The sequence below is a fragment of the Phalacrocorax aristotelis genome, chromosome 32 (assembly GCF_949628215.1).
Source record: "Phalacrocorax aristotelis chromosome 32, bGulAri2.1, whole genome shotgun sequence".
Taxonomy (NCBI): Eukaryota; Metazoa; Chordata; class Aves; order Suliformes; family Phalacrocoracidae; genus Phalacrocorax; species Phalacrocorax aristotelis.
This window is the reverse complement of record NC_134307.1, coordinates 250,929-271,471: the sequence shown is the minus strand read 5'-3', so window position 1 is coordinate 271,471 and position 20,543 is coordinate 250,929. Positions and strand designations below refer to the sequence as shown.

The window sequence follows — 20,543 nt, the reverse complement described above, 5'->3', positions numbered from 1 at the left end:
CAACCCCACAGAGACCCTATAGGGACCCTCCATGTCGCCCCCTGCCCCACAAAGACCCACCCAAGTCCCCTAGGACCCCCCTGGGTCCCCCTTAATGCCATGGTGGTGCCCTAAGATCCCCCCTGAGGTTCCCCCTTAGAACCACGGGGACCACCCCAGCCACATGGGGACCCCCCCCCAAAACTTGAAGGACCCTCCCAGGGGCCTTCTCATCCCCACAAGGATTCCTCCAGCCCCATAGGACCCCCAAACCCCCTCCCCAGGGACCACCTTCACCCCATGTCGGCCCCCCTGCCCGCCAAGGCCCACAGGGACCTCCAAATACCTGGGGGTTCCTCCAGAGGACCCCAGCCCCACAAGACCCCAAAGGGACCTCATTAACCTCAGACACCCCCTCAGCCCCATAGCAACCCCCCCCAAACCCACCCTGACCACCCACTCCAGAGACCCTTACCACATGGGAACCCCCCCAGGGATCCCCTGTGCCTCTTGGGGACCCCCCTGAGTGCTACAGGGCACACCCCCAGCCCCATAGGGACCCTCAGCGCCCCCCAAACTCTATATGACACACACACCCCTCCCCGAGACCCCCTTAACTACCTAAGGCTATTCTTAGCCCCTCCCGCTCAATCCCTGGGCACCCCAGACGCCTGGGTACCCCCACCTTTTGGGGGTGGGGGTGGGGGGGGTCCCCAAAACTCTCCACTTTCAACCCTTTATTCATCGCATTCTCCCGCAGGAAAGCTTACAGCCGCCGTCTGTACACGGTGCCCCACGCTGGGGGGGTGGGGGGCCCCCCCGTGACCCCCTCCCTCCCCCCGGCACCCAGACCCCCTCCCAACCTTCCACTCTGGCCGCCCCCAGCCCAGCACAAAGCACCTTTGCATAGATCGTGTTCAAAAGGAACCTATTTTACATGGGGCTGTACAGGGGGTCGGGCCCCCGCCAATGTACACGGGTAAAAAATGCCCCCCACCCCGGCACCGCCCGGGGTGTCCCCCCCCAGCCCCGGAGCCCTCTGACTCTGCTGAGCGCCCGGCTGAGAGCTCCCACCGCAAGATGGCTGCCAGTTCAGACAGCCACGGGGGGGGGGGGGGGGCGAGGGGGCTGCCGGGTGGCGTAGCTGCCAGGGGCAAGATGGCCACCAGCTCTGACGGCCACTGGAGTCAAACGGCCCGCTGGGTTTTATCTGTGCCAGGATCAAGATGGCTGCCGGCTCCGACATCCACTGGAGTCAAGATGGCTGCCGGCTCAGATGTCCACTGGAGTCAAGATGGCCACCAGGTCAGATGTCTACTGGAGTCAAGATGGCTGCCACGGCCTATGTCTCCTGGGGTCAAGATGGCTGCCAGCGCTGGGGTCTGCTGGAGTCAAGATGGCTGCTGGACACCATGTCTGCTAGAGTCAAGATGGCCACCGGCTCTGATGTCTGCTGAGGTCAAGATGGCCACCAACTCTCACACATCTGCTGGGGTCAAGATGGCCACTGGCTGTGACATTCACTGCGTTTCAAGATGGCCGCCAGTTACGACATCCATTGGAGTCAAGATGGCTGCTACTTCCCACACATGCCATGGTCAAAATGGCCGCCCGCTCTGACATCAACTGAGATCAGGATGGCCCACGCTGACATCACCGCCTCTGACATCACTGCATTCAAGATGGCTGCCACTTCTGACATCACCAGGTTCAAGATGGCCACCGCCTCCAACATCACTGCATTTAAGATGGCTGCTGGTTCTGATATCACTGTTCAAGATGGCTGCCCTCCCTGACACGACACAGATGCCCCACGCTGACATCACCGGTTCTGACATCACCAGGTTCCAAATGGCAACCACCTCTGACATCACTGCGCCGAAGATGGCCGCCAGTTCTGACATTGCTGCATTCAAGATGGCCGCTGCCCCTGACATCACTGCACGCAAGATGGCTGCTGGTTCTGACGTCAGCTCCAAGGTGGCCACTACCTCTGACATCACGAGGAGCAACACGGCTGCGAGCTGCAACATCATGGCCGCCGCCGCCTCTGACGTCACTGTTCCAGAGGGCTGCTGGCTCTGACATCATCGCGCTCGATGCAAGTGCCCCTTCTGACGTCAGCAGGTCCACGCTAGCCACCGTCTCTGACGTCATCGCCCGCCAGGTCGGCCATCTTGGGGTCACCATCCGCCACTTCAGGGTCACCCGGGCAGCCATTTTGAGCTGTTCCAGTCGGCCATCTCGAGACCCCCATCGGCCATCTTGGGGTCGCCGTCGGCCATCTCGGGGCCACCCAGGTAGCCATTTCGGAGCGGCTCCGGTCGGCCATTTTGAGCTGGCTCATCGGCCATCTTGGGGCCACTGGCTTGGCTGTCCTGAGGGGTCGCCTTATTGGCCATCTTGAGGGCGTGGTCGGCCAATCCCTGCTGAGGCGGTTCCTGTAGGCCATTTTGAAGCGGCTCAAAAGCGCCAGATCGACGAACCTTGTGATGGGTGGGGCCCGGCGGCCATTTTAGGATCATCTGGTTGGCCGTTAGGAAGCTGCGCTGAGTCGGCCATTTTGAGGAGGGTTCCAGTCGGCCATTTTGTGGGCGCCCAGTTGGCCACTTGGTAGGTGCTTGGTCAGCCATTTCGTGGGCACCAAAGCGGCCATTTTATATGCACTCAGTTGGCCATTTCGTGGGCCCCTGGTCAGCCATTTTCTGTGTGCCTGGTCGGCCATTTTGGGCCCATCTGCCCATAACCTCTGGGCGCACCCTGACGGCCATCTTGTGGCCCCCCCCCCCCCCCGCCACCGCGCCGCCCCACTCAGCCCTTTGTAGGGCCCTGGTCGGCCATCTTGCCGGCCCCCTCGGACCGCAGGGGGGCGGCCGGGGGGGTCACGTCTTGGCCTTGCGGCCGCGGACAGCCGCCGCTGCCGCCGACGGGGTGTCAGGGGGTGCCGGCGGGCCCCCGGGTGGGGTGGGGGCGGCGGCAGCGGCCGAGCGCGTGTTGGCAGCGGGGGGGGCCGCGCAGCGCCGCGGGGGCTGCTGCCGCCGCCGCTGCCGACCCCGCCGCGCCGGCGGTGGAGGTCGCCGCCGGCGGTGCCGTGGAGCCCCCCCGCCCGCTCGCCGGCGCCGCTTGGCTGGTGGGGGCCGCCGCCGCCCCCCCTCGTCCCCGCTCCCCCCGTCCTCCGAGGAAGGTGGGGGAGAACGCCGCCGGCGCCGGCCCGGCTCCCGCTCCAGGGGGGCCATGAGGGGGGCCCCAGGGTGCCGGCGGGTGCTGCGGGGAGCCGGGGGAGGTGAGGCGCTGCTGTCGGGGGATGCCCGCTTAGGGGGGCCGCCCCCGCCGCCGCTTGCCGGGACTTTGGGGAGCCCCCGTTGCCACCGTTCCCCCCCGAGCCGGCCGCCCCCGCCGCCGTTTGCCGGGAGGGTCGTGGTGGCGGCGACGTGGTCCCCCCCTCCGCTTGGGGGGGCGTCCCGGCGGCGTTTCGGGGGGCCGGGGCTGGCGCCGGGGCTGGGGCTGGTGCCGGGGGGATCGTGGCGGCGGCGCCGGGGTCGCCCAGGGACGGGGGTTCTCCAGCACTGTCACCAACCGCCCGGCAGCTGCCGCAGCACCTTGGCTGACGGTCCCCGGCCCCCGGCTCTGCCGGATCTCCACGTCGGCGCTGCGGCGGCGGCGGGGTGCCCGCCCGGCTGTGCCCGGTCCTGCCCCGCTCGCCGGTGTCCCCCCCGGCCCGTCCGGCGTCACCGGCGATGCCTCCGAGGGCGCTGGGGCCGGCGGTGACGTCGCTGGGGGCGTGGCCGACGGTGCCGGCGCTGCGTCCGGTGGCGCTGGCGCCGCCTCGGAAGGCGGGAGAGTCTCCTGGCATGGTGCCGGTGCTGGTTGTGACGTCACCGGCGCCGGGTGTGACGTCACTGGTGCTGGGTGTGACGTCGGCGGCGGGGTGCTGGGTGTCCCTGGCACCTGGTTCAGGGCCGGGGGCGTCACTGCGGTTGCATTTGCGTCTGCTGGTGCCAGTTGTGACGTCAATGGGAGCGGTTGTGATGTCACCGGGACCAGCTGCAATGTCACCGGGGGCATCTGTGACATCACCGGGGGCGCTTGTGACGTCGCCGGGGCTGGTTGCGACGACACCGGGATCGCTTGCGACGTCACGGGGGCGGCGGGCAGGAGCGGGGCCGCGTGCGATGTCACCGGGGGGTTGTGCGACGTCACGGCGTTGGCTTGCGACGTCACCGGGGACGCTTGCGACGTCACCGCGTTGGCTTGCGACGTCACCGGCGCGGCCGTAGGGGCCGGGGAGGGTCGGGGGGACGTCGCCGCCCCCCGGGGGGACGTCGGCGGCGTCCGGGGGGACGTCGGGGTGGCCCGCGGCGACGTTGGCGTCACCCGCGGCGATGTCGGGGTCACCCGTGGGGACGTCGGGGGGGCCCGTGGGGACGGGGGTGTCGCCCGCGGGGACGCCGGGGAGGCCCGGTTGGCCGTCCCAGCCGCCCGCAGGCGCTGGCTGGCACGGGTGCCGGGACGCTCGGGGAGGGGCCGGGAGGGACCCCGCACCCTCCGGGGCCGCCGGGGTCCCCCGGGGCCTTCATCCCCCCCCGGGGTAGCGGCCTCTTCCTCCTCTTCCTCCTCCTGGGGGGGCAGGCGGAATCGCCCCCCACCCTTGGCCTGGTCGATGTCCTTCCGCGCCGCCTCCACCTGCTCCTGCGGGGGCAGCACCCATGGGTGTCCCCAACCCATCACCAGACACCCCACCCCCACCTCAAGTACCCCCTGCCCCACACCAAGACCCTGATGAGTGCGCTTTGCCCCACAGCAGGACCCCTAGGTGACCCCTAACCCATACTGGGGCGCCTGTGGGTGCCCCCACCACTAACAGGGACCTATGGGTGCCACCTGCCCCAAAGCAGGACCCCCTTGAGTGTCCTCTGCCCCATAGCGGGACCCCCAAAGGCACCCCCCAACCCATACTGGGCCACCTATATGGGTGCCCCCACCACTAACCTATGGGTACCCACTGTGGGATCCCCTGGGTGCCCCCAGCCAATAGCAGGACCCTCTGGGACCCCCAAAACCCATAGCAAGACTCTGAGGGGAGCGCCCCCCACCCATGGGTGCTCCCCTCCACGCACCTCGGCCTGCTTCAGCTCCTCCCGGCTCACGTCCTCCAACGACGCCTCCAGGAAGTTCATGGCGTAGCGCTCGATAGGCGTCAGCTGCCGCAACGGACACATGGCTCCCTTGGGTGCTGGGGTCCCCCACCCGGACACTGGGGTCCCCCAACACCTCCCCCTGCGTGCCCAGGTAGCCCCAAACCCCACCGGCCATGTCGGTCCTTCCAGCCCCACAACCACCCACGTCCTCCTGAACCCCCTGTAGACCTTGGTCCTTCCAGCCCCACAACCACCCACGTCCTCCTGAACCCCCTGTAGACCTTGGTCCTTCCAGCCCCACAACCACCCACGTCCTCCTGAACCCCCCGTAGACCTTGGTCCCCACCAAAGCCCCCCAGAGGCGTGTCTCCCACCTGCTCGACCAGGGCAGCGATCTCCTGCTCGGCCTTGGAGAGCTCTTCCTCGGGCTCGGGGCCACCGCGCTCCTCCTCGGGGCTGAGGCTCTCGCTGAACTCGGCCAGCGCCGCCACCCGCTCCGCCTGCGCCTGCGAGGCCGCCCGGATGTCCTCGGGGTCCTCCGCCCCACACAGCGCCTGGGGACAGCGGGGACGTCAGGGGGACAGGGGGGACATTGGGGACATCGGGAGATCAAGGGACATCAAGGACGTTGGGGACATCAGGGACGTTAGGGACATCAGGGATGTTGGGGGATATTAGGGACATCGAGGAGATCGGTGACATTAGGGACATGAGGGACATCAAGGACACCAGGGGACATCAGGGGACACAGGCGTGAAGGGGACATCAAATACATCAAGGACATGAGGGATGTGGGGGACATCAGCGAACATCAAGGAGATCAGGGGCAACCAGGGGACACGGGGACGTGGGGGACATCAGGGTGTTCAGGGCCACCAGGGCCATGGGGACATCAGGGATGCCGGGGACATCAGAAGATCGAGGGACATCAGGGACGTTGGGGACATCAGGAGATCGAGGGACACCACAGATGTTGGGGGATATTAGGGACCTCAAGATCGGTGACATCGGGACCATGAGGGACATCAAGGACACCAGGGGACATCAGGGGACACAGGCGTGAAGGGGACATCAAATACATCAGGGACATGAGGGATGTGGGGGACATTAGAGGACATCGAGGAGATCAGGGGCCACCAGGGACCACGGGGATGTGGGGGACGTCGGGGACATCAGAAGATTGAGGGACGTCAGGGATGTTGGGGACCTCAGGGATAATGAGGGGCATCAAGGATGTTGGGGACATCGAGGACGTTGGGGACAACAGGGGTGTTGGGGACATCAGAAGATCAAGGGACATCAAGGATGTTGGGGACACCAGGGGTATGGGGACATCAGGAGATCAAGGGACATCAAGGATGTTGGGGACACCAGGGGTATGGGGACATCAGGAGATCAAGGGACATCAAACGTTGGGGACACCAGGGGTGTTGGGGACATCAAGGACGTTGGGGACATCAGGGGCGTTGGGGACACCGGGGGACACGGGGTGGCATTTGGGGGACATGGGGGGACATGTGGCCCCACCTGCTCAAGGATGTGGGTGCGCCGGGTGGCCGCCGGGTCCTCATCCTCGTCGGGGGGGACGTCCCCGTCCCTCTCCTTGTCCCTCTCCTTGTCCTTGTCCCTGTCCGGCTCCCGGCGCCCCGGCTCCTCCGGCGCCATGTCGAACAGCTCCCGGATCGTTTGCTGGGGGGGGTGGGTGGGGGGTCAGCGCCAGGCCCGGGGGTCCCCTGGACACCTGGGTCCCCTCTGCCACCATCAAGTCCTGGAGATGTGGCTCCAAGGTGGGACCATGGGGAGGTTCCTGGACACCCAAGTCCCCATGGGGATGTCCAAGTGTGTCAAACCCTGGGCACCTGGGTCCCACCTGGACACCTGGGACCCCTCATGGACACCAGGATCCTCCACGGACACCAGGTTGTTCCCTACCACCATCAAGCCCTTGAGACGTGGTTCCAAGGAGGGACCAGGAGAAGGTTTCTGGACACCTGGGTTCCCATGGGGAGGTCCAAGGGTGTCGGTGCCTGGACACCTGGGTCCCACTGGGACACCTGGGTCCCCCTCAGATGCCTGGGTCTTGTCATGGACACCAGGATCTTCCATGGACATGGGGGTCCCCTCTGCCACCATCAAGCCCTTGAGATGTGGTTCCAAGGTGGGACCAGGAGAAGGTTCCTGGACACCTGGGTTCCCATGGGGAGGTCAAAGGGTGTGGGTGCCTGGACACCTGGGTCCCCCCTGGACGCCTGAGACCTCAGCTACCTGCTTGAAGTAGGCGGTGGTGAAGTTCCCCCCCTCAATGGCCATATCTCCCAGCATCCTCTTCTGGTTGGCCTTCTTGAGGATGTTCTCCTCCACCGTCCTCTCGCTGATGAGCCTGAGGAGGGGACAAAGCGGTGGGGTGAGGTGACCACGGAGGAGCTACGGGTCCAGGAGAACACCCAGGGGTCCAGGAGCTAGACGTACCGGTAGATGTGGACATCACGGGTTTGGCCGATGCGGTGGCACCGGTCCTGGGCTTGGGCGTCCATGGTGGGGTTCCAGTCGCTGTCGTAGAAGACGACGGTGTCGGCACCTGCCAGGTTGACACCGACGCCGCCGCTGCGGGTCGAGAGGATGAAGCAGAAGATGCGCTTGTCGGCGTTGAAACGTTCCATCAGGGCCTGAAGGGAAGAGCGCGGCGCCACCCGGACGCCGGGGTCCCACGTGAGGGGGGGACTCAAGTACGTGGGGGTCACCCCCGGACCCCTGGGTCCCTCCTGGACACCAGGATCCTCCATGGACACCATCAAGCCCGTGAGATGTGGCTCCAAGGTAGGACCGTGGGGAGCTTCAAGGACACCCCATGGGGATGTCCAAGGGTGTCAAGGCCCAGACGCCTGCGTCTCCTCAGGGACACCTGGGTCCCCTCTGCCACCATCAAGTTATTGAGATGTGGCTCCACGGTGGGAGCGGGGGGAGATTCCTTGACACCTGGGTCCCCATGGGGACATCTGGGTTCCCCTGTGGACATCTGGGTCCCCCTGCCACCACCAAGCCCTTGAGATGTGGCTCCAATGTGGGACCAGGAGAAGGTTCCTGGACACCCGGTCCCCATGGGGAGGTCCAAATGTGTCAAACCCTGGGCACCTGGGTCCTTACTGGATGCCTGAGTCCCACCCAGATCCTGTGTCCCCTCAGGGACACCTGGGCCCTCTCATGGACACCAGGTTCTTCCCTACTACCATCAAGCCCTTGAGATGTGGCTCCAAGGTGGGACCAGGAGGAGGTTCAAGGATACCCAAGTCGCCATGGGGAGGTCCAAGGGTGTCAGTGCCCAGACACCTGGGTCCCACCTGGACACCTGGGTACCCTCATGGACACCAGGATCCTCCATGGACACCAGGAGCCTCCACAGACACCAGGTTCTTCCCTGCCACCATCAAGCCCTTGAGGTGTGGCTCCAAGGTGGGAGCAGGAGAAGGTTCCAGGACACCCAAGACCCATGGGGAGGTCCAAGGGTGTCAGTGCCCGGACACCTGGGTGCCCCCCGAACTCCTGGGTCCCCCCGCACCTGGCGCTGCTCGACGCGGGTGCTGCCGTCCAGGCGCAGGTAGATGTGGCCGTGGTAGGTGAGGAAGCGCTCGAGGACGTCGAGCATCCGGGTCATCTGGGTGAAGATGAGGACGCGGTGGGCCCCCGCCTTCAGGCGCCGCAGCAGCACGTCCAGCGTCTGCAGCTTCCCTGGGGGGGGACGCCGGTGTCACCGGGGGCCACCGCCAAGGGGGAGGGGTGGGGTGACACCCCCCCCTCGTTTGGGATGGGGATGGGTGGGATGGTGTGGTTGGGGTGGGGACGTCAGTGGGGCCATGGGGACATCACGGGGAGATGAATGGGGACATGGCACATCATGGGGACATCAACGGGAACATCATTAGGGCTATGGGGACGCCATGGGGACATCATGGGGTAATCATGGGGACATGGGGAGACCAATGGGGACATGGGGCATCATGGGGACACCGTTAGGGACGTGGGGACATCAGTGGGGACATCAGTGGAGACATCACTAGGGACGTGGGGACATCAGTGGGGACATGGGGACACCAATGGGGACATCAGTGGGGACATGGGGAGACCAATGGGGACACGGGGCATCATGGGGACACCAGTGGAGACATCACTAGGGACGTGGGGACATCAGTGGGGACATGGGGAGACCAATGGGGACATGGGGCATCATGGGGACACCACTGAGGACACCATTGGGGACACCACTAGGGATGTGGGGACATCATTAGGGAGATGGAAGCACAGCTGGGGACACGGGGACGTTGGTGGTGACGTCACTTGGGGCATGGGGTCAGCAACGGGGACATCATTAGGGACACGAGGACGGCACCCAGCGGGGGTGGCGACAGCTCCCATTTGGGACGCGGTGGGGTGAGGACGGCACCAGGGACACAGGGACATGGCTGGGGACGTCGGTGGAGACGCCGGGGTGGCACGAGGAGGTGGGGAAAGTGGGTGCTTGTGATGCCTCCAGGGTGCTCCCTGATGTGCCCTATGTCCCCAGTGTCCCCCATGTCCCCCATGTCCCCTACACCTCCCGTGTCCCCAACGCCCCTGATGTCCCCAACACCCCCAACACCCCAATAACTTTGACGTCCCCAATAATGTCCCTGTCGTTCCCAGGACTGGGAGAGGGGGAGAGCTGGGAGAGGGGGAGAGCAGAGAAGCGGGTGCTCGTGCAGCACCCACCTCCCCATGTCCCCCATGTCCCCCACGTCCCCAACACCGCCATGTTCCCAGTGTCCCTGATGTCCCCAACGCCCCCGATGTCCCCAACACCCCAATATCTTTGATGTCCCCAATAATGTCCCTGATGTCCCAGGACTGCCGAAGAGAGAGAGCAGAGAAGCGGGTGCTCGTGCAGCACCCACCTCCCCATGTCCCCCATGTCCCCCACGTCCCCAACACCGCCATGTTCCCAGTGTCCCTGATGTCCCCAACGCCCCCGATGTCCCCAACACCCCAATATCTTTGATGTCCCCAGTAACGTCCCTGATGTCCCCAGTATCCCCAGGACTGGGAGAGGGGGAGAGCAGAGAAGCGGGTGCTCGTGCAGCACCCACCTCCCCATGTCCCCTGCGTCCCATGTCCCCCATGTCCCCAACACCCCCACGTCCTCAGTGTCCCTGATGTCCCCAACACCCCCAATGTCCCCAACGCCCCCGATGTCCCCAACACCCCAATATCTTTGATGTCCCCAATAATGTCCCTGACGTCCCCAGGACTGGGAGAGGGGGAGAGCAGAGAAGCGGGTGCTCGTGCAGCACCCACCTCCCCATGTCCCCTGCGTCCCATGTCCCCCATGTCCCCAACACCCCCACGTCCTCAGTGTCCCTGATGTCCCCAACACCCCCAATGTCCCCAACGCCCCCGATGTCCCCAACACCCCAATATCTTTGATGTCCCCAATAATGTCCCTGACGTCCCCAGGACTGGGAGAGGGGGAGAGCAGAGAAGCGGGTGCTCGTGCAGCACCCACCTCCCCATGTCCCCCACGTCCCCCACTCCCTCACGCCCCCGCCGCCCCCCGCGCCCCCCGTGCCCCCACGTACCGCAGTCGTACTGGATGAGGCGCAGGTCGGGGAAGTGGGTGCGCATGCTGCGCAGCACCCGGTGCAGCCCTCGCCCCCGCGGCGCCAGCTCCTCCCAGAGCCGCTGCTCCAGCTGGGCCTGCTGGCGCAGGCGCCAGGGCGGGGGGGCGGCAGCTGTGCAGGGCCACCCCCCGCGCCTCCACCGGCGGCAGCACGAAGATGAACCTGGGGGAAAGGGGCGGGGGGGGGGGTCAGAAAATTGGGGGACCCCCCCCGGAGGCCTGGGACCCCATTCCAGGTGCCTGCATCACCCCTCAGATTCCTGGGTCCCCCTAAAACACCTGGACCCTCACACCTCCACTAGCAGCAGCACTAAGATGAACCTGGGGTGGGGGTCAGAAAATTGGGGACCCCCCCGACAATTGGGGACCCCCCCGGAGGCCTGGGACCCCATCCCGGGTGTCTGGGTCACCCCTGAGATTCCTGGGTCCCCCTAAAACACCTGCACCCCCATGCCTCCACTGGCAGCTGCACAAAGATAAACCTGGAGGAAAGGGGGGGGTCAGAAAATTGGGGACCCCCCCAACAATTGGGGATCCCCCTGGAGGTCCGGGACCCCATCCCGGGTGTCTGGGTCACCCCAAAACACCTGGACCTCCCACGCCCCCACCAGCAGCAGCACTAAGATGAACCTGGAGGAAGGTGGGGTGTCCGAAAACTGGGGCCCCCCCCCGACAATTAGGGACCACCCCAGAGGCCTGGGACCCCATTCCAGGTGTCTCTGTCACCCCCCCAGATTCCTGGGTCCCCCTAAAACACCAGGACCCCCGTGCCCCCACGGGAGGCAGCACTAAGATGAGCCTGGGGGGGGGGGGGGGTGAGAAAATTGGGACCCCCCCGGAGGCCTGGGACCCCATCCTGGGTGCCTGGGTCACTCCTCAGATTCCTGGGTCCCCCCAAAACACCTGGGTCCTCAGGTGTCTGGAACCCTCCCCAACCCCTCCCCACACGCCTGTGTCCCCCCCTGAATAATGGGGTCCCCCCCTGAATAACGAGGTCCCCCCAAATGCCGGGGCCCCCCCAAACCCTGGATCCCCCCAAAACCCACAGACGCCACTTGAATGCCTGGGTCCCCCAAACCCCCTAGGCCCCCCCAAAACCTATGATCCGCTGGACCCCTGCCCAGACTTCTCAGTCCCCCCCAAAACCCCCTGGACCCTGCCCCAGACTCCTGGGCCCCCCCAAAACCCCCTGAACCCCTCCCCAAAACCCCCGGACCACGCCCCAGACTCCTGGGTCCCCCCAAAACTCCTGGACCCCATCCCCGACCCCTCCCCAGACTCCTGGGTCCCCCCAAAACCCCTGGACCCCTCCGCAAACCCCCAGACCCCTCCCCAGACTCCTGGGTCGCCCCAAAACCCCTGGACCCCTCCGCAAACTCCCCAGACCACGCCCCAGAGTCCTGGGTTGCCCCCAAAACCCCCTGGACCCCTCCCCAAACCCCCCGGACCCCTCCCCAGAGTCCTGGGTCCCCCCAAAACCCCTGGGCCCCCCGCCAAAACCCCCAAACCACCCTCCCCAGACTCCTGGGTCACCCCAAACCCCTCCCCAAATGCCCGTGTCCCCCAAAATGCCCCGGACCCCTCCCCAAACCCCCCAGACCCCCCTCCCCAGACTCCTGGGTCCCCCCAAACCCCTCCCAGACCCCTCCCCAAACCCCCCAGACCCCCCTCCCCAGACTCCTGGGTCCCCCCAAACCCCTCCCCGAACGCCCGGGTCCCCCCCGTTACCTGTCGAGGAGGGGCTGGAGCTGCCGCAGGCGCTGGGGGGGGGGCGAGGGACGGCGCGGGCCAGGGCCCCCCCCGGGGGGGGCGCGGGGGGGGGCAGGGTGCAGAGCCCCAGCACCTCGCTGCCGTAGACGGGGGCCAGCCCGCAGCGCAGCTCGTTCAGCCGCAGCAGCCGCTCCAGCCGCTCCGCCCGGCCCCGCACCCGCTTCGCCTCCAGGGACTCCTGCGGGGGGGGCACGTGGGTGGGGGGGGGGAAGGACCCCCCTCCCCGGCACCCCCAGCCCCTCCCCGGCACCCCCCAAACAGCCTCATCACCCCCCAAACAGCCTCAGCATCCCTAAGTCCCACCTACAGCACCCCTAAATCCCCGCAGCCGCTTCGCCTCCAGGGACTCCTGCAGGGGGGGCACGTGGGTGGGGGGGGAAGGACCCCTAGGAACCCATGGGTGCCCCCCACCTTGGGTGTCTCCCCCCAACCCCCCCTTACACCCCCAGAGATGCCCCCCCCATCCTTGGGTGCCCCCCCAGGTTCCCCCCATCCCTTCCCAGAGAGACCCCAGGGTGCGCCCCCACCCATGGGTGCCCCCCCAAATCCACCTTTAGCCCCCCATAAGGGCCCCCCATTGCCTGTCACCCATGGGTGCCCACCCACCCAAATCCCTCTTTACCCCCCCCATAATGGCCCCCCATCCATGGGTGCCCCCCCAATCCCCCTTTACGCCCCCCATAAGGGCCCCACTGCCCCTCACCGATGGGTGCCCCCCAAATCCCCCTTCCCCCCCTCATTGTGGCCCCCCCGGCCCCCTCAGAGGTGCCCCCCACCCATGGGTGCCCCCCCCCCCCCCGATTTTCCAGGGTGCTTACCAGGTAGAAGGGGGAGCGCGGCGGGGGTGGGGGCTGGCGGCGGGGGGGTGGCCGGTGGGGGGTGGGTGCTGGCGGGGGGCTGGGCCCCCCTGGACCCTCGGGCTCCTCCCGGGGGGGGGCGGCAGCGGCGGGCGGGGGGGGCTGGGGGGGCCCCCGGGGGGGGCGGCGGCGGCGGCAGGAGGGGCGGCGGGTGCTGTGGGTGCTGCGGGTGCTGCAGGGGGAAGGGGGAAAGAGGGGGGTCGGGGGGGGGTGGCTGGTGGCAACCCCGGGGGGCACCCCATAGTGTGGGGGGCACCCAGGGCGGTGGGGGGGGCACCCATGGGTGCAGGGAGTTACCCTGGGAGGGCACCCCTGGTCATATAGGGGCACCCAGGGTTGGGGGGGGCACCCATGGGTGCAGGGGGGCACCACAAAGCACGCAGGGGCACCCATGGGTGTGGGGGGCACCCCAACAGCATGGGGGGATCCCCAGGGGCTGAGGAGCACCCATGGGTGTGGAGGGGCATCACAACAGCATGGGGGGATCCCCAGGGGGTTGAGGGGCACCCATGGGTGCAGGGGGGGCACCCGCAGGACATGTGGGGGCACCCCGCCAGCAGGGGGGGACCCCAGGGGGGTGAGGGGCACCCGTGGGTGCAGAGGGGCACACCACAGCATGCAAGGGCACCCATGGGTGTGGGGGGGCACCCCACCAGCGTGGGGGGATCTCCAAGGGGTTGAGGGGCACCCATGGGCGCAGGGGGGCACCCAAAGGTGTGGGGGACACCCAGGGCCACGTGGGGCCCCCCCAGAGGCATGGGGGGACCCCAAGACTGTGGGGGGCACCCGTGGGTGCTGGGTCACACACTCACCCATCAGGTCGGGGATGGCGGCGGCGGCGGCGGGGGGGACGCCGGCGGGGGGGGGCGCAGGCAGCACCCGCAGGAGGGGCCGCCCCGGAGGGGCCGGTGGGGGTCGGGGTGCGGGTGGGGGTGCCGGGGGTTGGGTGGGGGGGGCCGCCAGCCCGTCTCGGGGCGCCTGTCGCACCACGATCTTCACCACCCCCCCGCTGTTCACCAGTGGTGTCGGCACTGGGGGGGGGGGGGGCACAGGCTTGTCAGACCCACCCCCAACGCCCCCCAACACCCCACCCCCCAAGGGCCACCCAGGGGGGTCTTGAGATTGTTCTGGGGGGTGCCAGGGGCACCCAATGGAGCCCTGGGGGGGAAGTAAGTGGTCCTGGGGGTACAGAAGGGTCCTGGGGGGTCTGGGGGGGTCTCAGGGGGGTCCTGGAGGCACCCAGAGAGGTTACAGGGGCAGCTAAAGGGGTTTGGGGGGGGCTTAGGGGCACCCAAAGGGGTCTGGGTGGGTCCCAGGGGCACCCAGGCGGTTCCCGGGGTGTTCTAAAGGGGGTCAGGGTCACCCAGAGGGATGCTGGGGGGGGTCAAGGGGGGCTCAGGATCACCCAGAGGGATTCTGGGGGGGTCACGGGGGGCTCAGAAGCACCCAGGTGGTTCCTGGAGACCCCCAGAGGGATTACAGGGGCACCCAAGGTGATCCTGGGGTGTCCCAAAGGGGCTCAGGGGCACCCAGAGAGATTCTGGGGGGGTCAAGGGGGGCTCAGGGGCACCCAGGGGGGTCCTGGTGGTTTAGGAAGGCACCCAGAGAGGTCTGGGGGGGCGCAGGGGCACACAGGGGGGTGTCTGGGAGGGTCCTCAGGGGCACCCAGGGGGTGCCCAGGGGGGGCTCAGGGGCACCCGGGTGTGGGGGTCCCGGTGGTTTAGGGGGGGCACCCGAAGACCCCCCATCCCCCCCTTACCTTGGGGCGGTGGCGATGGGGAGGCCGATGGTGGGGGGCTGAGGGGGGGTCCCAGCGGGGGGACCCCCTGTGGGTGCCGGTGGGGGCGACGGGTGCCAGCAGGGTGACCTGGGCAGGGGGGGCCCAGGAGCGGGTGCTGCCCCCCAGCCGCCACCAGATGCACCACGTTCCCTAGGGGGGGGGCACAGGGGGGTGTTAGGGGGCACCCCAAACCCCCCCCACCCCCAAAAAAATAGGGGGGGTGTTGTTAGGGTCCCCCCAGCCCCACCCACCCATATCAGAGGTCCCCATCCATTGCTGGGGGGGGTACCCATTTTGGGGGTGACCCACCCATCTCCTACCCATATTGGGGGTCTCCCCCCACCTTTAGGGTCCTACACCTGCCTTAGGGAGCCCCCACTTTTGGGGGTGCCAGTGGCAGAGGTGTGTGTCCCCCCCACTCGGGCCTCCCCCCCATTTTAGGCCCCCCCCCCCATTTCAGGGGTCCCCCATCCACTTTGAGAATCCCTCACCCACTTCTGGGCCCCCCACCCCCCCACTTCAGGAGCCTCCCCCCCTCAGGGTCCCCCCCCATCATCGGGACTCCCCCATTTTGAAGAACTCTGCCTATTTTGGGGGAGGTTCCCACTTATTTTTGGGGGGGGTCCCACCTATTTTTCAGGGGTCCCACCCCCACCCATCCTCCATTTTGGGGTACAGCTTGGGGAGGCACCCCATTCCCTGACCCCACCACCCCCCCAAAACCCCTCCCCAACACCCCCCCCCCCAGGGTGTCCTCATTAAAGGGGGGGGCCCGCTCTCAAAGTGGGGGGGGGGGGGCCAGTGAGGGGTCCCCCAACTTACGCGGGAGGGCCGCGGGGAGGGGCGAGGGGCCAGGTGCCGCAGGGGGGGGGGCGGCCAGGGTCAGTTTGCTGCCCTGCAGCTGCAGGGTGAGGGGCTTGGCCCCCCCCGGCGCCCCCCCCCCCCGGCGCCCCCCCCCCCGGGGCGCTGGGCCAGCGCCGCCAGCTGCCCGATGCTCACCACCTCGCCGGCTGCGGGGGGGGGGCAGGCAGTTAGGGGGGGCGCACCCCTGGAATTCCAGGGGGGGCCCCCCCGAAATATAGGGGGTGGAAGGGGGAGAGGGGTTTGGGGTTGGGGGGGGGAGCAAATGTTTGGGGGGGGAGGAAATGTTTGGGGGGGAAGAAGGTGTTTGGGGAGGGAGGAGTTTGGGGGGGGAAGAAGAGTTTCGGGGGGAAGGAGATATTTTGGGGGGGGGAGGATGAGTTTGTGGGGAGGAGGTGGGTTTTTTTGGGGGGTGAAAAGCATTTTTTTGGGGTGAAGGACGTATTTTTTTGGGGGGAGGATGAGTTTTGGGGGGAGAAGGTATTTTGGGGGATGAGGTGTTTTTTGGGGGGGAGAAGAGGTTCTGGGGGGAGAAGAGGTTCTGGGGGAAGGGGATGTTTTGGGGGGAGGAGTTATTTTGGGGGGAGGAAATGTTTTGGGGGAGATGCTTTTTGGGGGGAAAAGGTAATTTTGGGGCTGGAAAATGGGGTTTTTGGGGAGGAGATGTTTTGGGCGGAAAGAGAGAGAGTTTGGGGGTGGTGGTGCTTGGGGGGGGTGGTGCTTGGGGGGGTGGTGCTTTGGGGGGTGGTGTTTGGGGGGGGATGGTGCTTTCGGGGGGGATGGTGCTTGGGCGGGGGGGGCCGTTTTGGGGGTACTCACAGGGCAGGCGGGCCTGCATGTCGGGGGCCAGCAGGAGGCGCTGCGGGCCGGGGCCGGGCAGGGCGTAGGCGGCCAGGGGGGGCCAGGGGGGGCCCCCCTTTACCCCCCAAGGTGGGGGCCGGGGGGGGCTGGGGGGGCCGGGGGGCGCCCGCCGCGGGGGGGGCGGCCAGAGGAGCGGGCGGCACGGCTGCAGGGGGGAAGGGGTTAATGGAGGGGAGGCCCCACCCACTGGCACCAGCCCCGCCCACCGAGCCCCACCCCCTTTGCTGAAGGCCCATGCAAAGCACTGGCCCTGCCACCCTTACTAACCCCGCCCACTCAGATAAGCCCCGCCCACTCAGTCACCAATTAAGCCACACCCCACCTTGGCCCCACCCCTGCACTATTAATCCCCGCCCCTTTAAGCACCTCCCAATCCACACCAACACCTCAAGCCCCACCCAGTGACCAAGCCCCGCCTCCTCGCACCACACTTTAAGCCCCGCCCATCTCACCCCCACTCCCAGCCCATTTGCCAAGCCCCACCCCTCAAAACCTGCCCATTCAAGCCCCACCCACCCCACCCCATTACCACACCCCTCCCAGGCTCCACCCCTCCTTAAGCCCCTCCCACCCTTCTCAAGTCCTGCCCTCTCACCGTGGGCGGGGCCGGCGGGAGGCGGGGCCAGTGCAGGCAGCAGGGTGGGCGGGGGCCGGGGCGGGGCCGCCAGGGCCAATCCCAGCCCCAGCCCCAGCCCCGCCCCCCCAGGGGGCAGCAGGGGGGCAGTGGCTGCGGTAGGGGGCGGGGCCCCAGCTGCGGGGGCGGGGCCTACCGCGGGAGGGGCGGGGCCTACGGCAGGAGAGGCGGGCGCCAGCAGGGCGGGAGCCAGCGTCACCCCGGGCGGAGCGGGGGCCACCAGCAGGGGGGTGTGTCCGGCAGGCTGGGGGGCGTGTCCGGCGGGCTGGGGGGCGTGTCCGGCAGGTGGGGGGGCGGGGCCGACGGGCAGCACCCCCAGAGGGGTGGGGGGGCCCCCCCCGGGGCGGGGGCTGTTGAGCAGCAGCACCGCCCGGCTCTCGGCCTTCGGCACCGGCTGCAGCATCCTGGGGGAGGGGGACACGGGGGGGGGGGGGGCCTTGAGCGCCCCAACCCCCCCCAGGCACCCTGACCCACCCCCAGGCACCCCCAGACCCCCACCCGGGGCACCCTGACCCCCCGCTGGGGCACCCTGACCACACTTCAGGCACCCCCAGAGCCCCCACACAGGCACCCTGACCCCCACCCCCAACCCCCTGGGCACCCTGACCCCAAACCGGCACCCACGGTGTCCCCAAGACCACCTCAGTGACCCCAAGACCTTTTGTGACCCCAAGACACCCATGGTGTCCCCAAGCGTCACACCAACACCCATTGACCCCGAGGCCACCCCAGTGTCCCCAAGGGTCCCACCACCCCCCCACCATGTCCCCAAGGCCACCCCGGTGATCCCAAGGGTGCCACCACCACCCCCATGTCCCCAAGGCCACCCAAGTGTCCCACCACTACCCAGTGACCCCAAGGCACCCATGGTGTCCCCAAGGCCATCCCAGTGACCCCAAGGGTCCCACCACAACACCTGTGTCCCCAAGGCCACCCCAGTGTCCCCAAGGGTGCCACCACCACCCCCATGTCCCAAAGGCCACCCCAGTGACCCCATGGGTCCCACCACCCCCCACGTGTCCCCAAGGCCACCCCAGTGTCCCCATCGTCCCCCTCACCGGTTGACTTTCATGCGGACAGGCTTGGGGCGCGGCGGGGGGTCCGGGGCGGCGGCCACGTCCTCCACCAGCCGCCGCGTCACCCGCCAGCGGGGCAGGAAGGTGTCGGCGGCGTAGCGGGACACCCGGCCCTCCAGGGCCACCAGGTCGAAGAGCCCCATGTCCACGTGCTGCGGGGACACCGCAGGGACGTCACCACACTGTCCCCCCACCCCCACCCAGGTCCTGCCCGTGGTTGCATCTCAGACCATCGCCTGTGTCCCCTGCACCCCCCAACAGCTGCCATCACCACGGGGACGTGGCGGTGGCCCTGGGTGCTGGTGACAACATGGTGGCTTGTGTCACCTCGGGCCAACCCTACACCTCAACTGTGTCCTCATGAACCTGGTCAAGATGACCTCAAGACCTTCACTTGATGACTCCCATGTCCTCCATGTCCCCAGAAGTGCCACCAAAGGGCCACCCCAGACAATCCACGTCCCCAGAAGAGCCACCACAGGTCATGGTGGTGGCCCCAAGGGCCGGTGACAATGACTTGGTGGCCTGTGGCACCCCTACACCTCATCTCCATCTCCATAACCCGGTCAAGACGACCTTGAGACCTTCACCTGCTGCCTCTGATGTCCTCCATGTCCCCAGAAGTGCCACCGAAGGGCCACCCAGTCTCTCCACTCCCCAGAAGAGCCACCACAGATCATGGTGGTGGCCCCAGGTGCTAGTGACAATGACTTGGTGGCCTGTAGCACCCCTATGTGTCACCTCCATTTCCATAACCCTGGTCAAAAAGATCTTGAGATCTTCACTTCATGAATCCCATGTCTTCCACTCTCCCAGAAATGCCACCAAAGGGCCACCCTAGTCCATCTATCTTCTCAAAACTGCCACCACAGGTCATGGTGGTGGCCTCGAGCGCTGGTGACAGTGACTTGGTGGCCTGTGGCACCCCTACACCTCATCTCCATCTCCATAACCCTGGTCAAGAAGACCTTGAGATCTTCACCTGCTGCCTCTGATGTCCTCCATGTCCCCAGAAGTGCCACTAAAGGGCCACCCTAGTCCTTCCTTCTCCCCAGAAGTGCCACCAAAGGGCCACCCAGTCCCTCCACCTCCCAGAAGTGCTACCACAAGGCCACCCTAGTCCATCTACCTTCTCAAAACTGCCACCACAGGTCATGGTGGTGGCCTCGAGTGCTGGCAACAGTGACTTGGTGGCCTGTGGCACCCCTACATCTCACCTCCATCTCCATAACCCTGGTCAAGAAGACCTTGAGACCTTCACCTGCTGCCTCCCATGTCCTCCACGTCCCCAGAAGTGCCACCACAAGCCCGCCCTAGTCCTTCTGCCTCCACAGAAGTGCCACCAAAGGGCCACCCAGTCCCTCCACCTTCCAGAAGTGCCACCACGAGGTCACCCTCGAGCCCTCAGGTGCTGGTGCCACCAAAGGGCGCACCCAACGCCGCCTCGAACCACCTCCCGGCGCCACCCCGACCCCTCCACGGCCCGACCCCACGCGCTGTCGGTGTCGGCGTCACCTTGAAGGGGTCGGGGTCGAGGGCGCGGAGGACGAGGGAGGCGGTGACGAAGCAGATGCCCTCGGTGATGAAGGGCGAGTGGACGGGCCGGGGCTCGAAGAGGTCGGGGTGGTTGCACACCTTGCGGAGCTGCATCAGCACGTTGATGACGCTCATGAAGTGTCCGCTGGCCAGGGTGGCCTTGGTGCTGCCGGAAGGGGACACGGGGAGGGTCAGGGGGAGGGTCCCGGTGACGCGGGGGGGGCGCGCGGGGACGTGTCACCCACCTGGCCTGGCCCATGAAGTCATCGTAGAGGTAGCGCTGGCGCTTGGAGAGGCGGCACTTGAGGACGTGCTCGTATTTCTTGGGCATCTGCTTCTCCACGTCCACCTTCAGGCGGCGCAGCAGGAAGGGACGGAGCACCTGGGGGAGCGGCCAATCAGCT

General features: G+C 67.2%; 1 protein-coding gene across 1 annotated transcript in view; it reads right to left on the bottom strand.

Moving 5' to 3' along the window:
- Positions 1 to 890: 890 nt before the first annotated feature.
- Positions 891 to 20,543, bottom strand: part of SRCAP (Snf2 related CREBBP activator protein) — a 36,415-nt gene continuing 16,762 nt past the window's right edge. The window contains 20 exon segments of the mRNA XM_075076584.1: positions 891 to 4,668; positions 5,097 to 5,180; positions 5,492 to 5,671; positions 6,645 to 6,806; positions 7,383 to 7,497; positions 7,587 to 7,783; positions 8,674 to 8,843; positions 10,724 to 10,868; positions 10,870 to 10,927; positions 12,493 to 12,559; positions 12,562 to 12,712; positions 13,353 to 13,563; positions 14,204 to 14,444; positions 15,151 to 15,321; positions 15,994 to 16,181; positions 16,852 to 17,038; positions 17,489 to 17,931; positions 18,586 to 18,755; positions 20,119 to 20,305; positions 20,385 to 20,521. Of these exon segments, the coding sequence (XP_074932685.1) occupies positions 3,292 to 4,668; positions 5,097 to 5,180; positions 5,492 to 5,671; positions 6,645 to 6,806; positions 7,383 to 7,497; positions 7,587 to 7,783; positions 8,674 to 8,843; positions 10,724 to 10,868; positions 10,870 to 10,927; positions 12,493 to 12,559; positions 12,562 to 12,712; positions 13,353 to 13,563; positions 14,204 to 14,444; positions 15,151 to 15,321; positions 15,994 to 16,181; positions 16,852 to 17,038; positions 17,489 to 17,931; positions 18,586 to 18,755; positions 20,119 to 20,305; positions 20,385 to 20,521 (4,641 nt within the window). The 3' untranslated portion in view covers positions 891 to 3,291.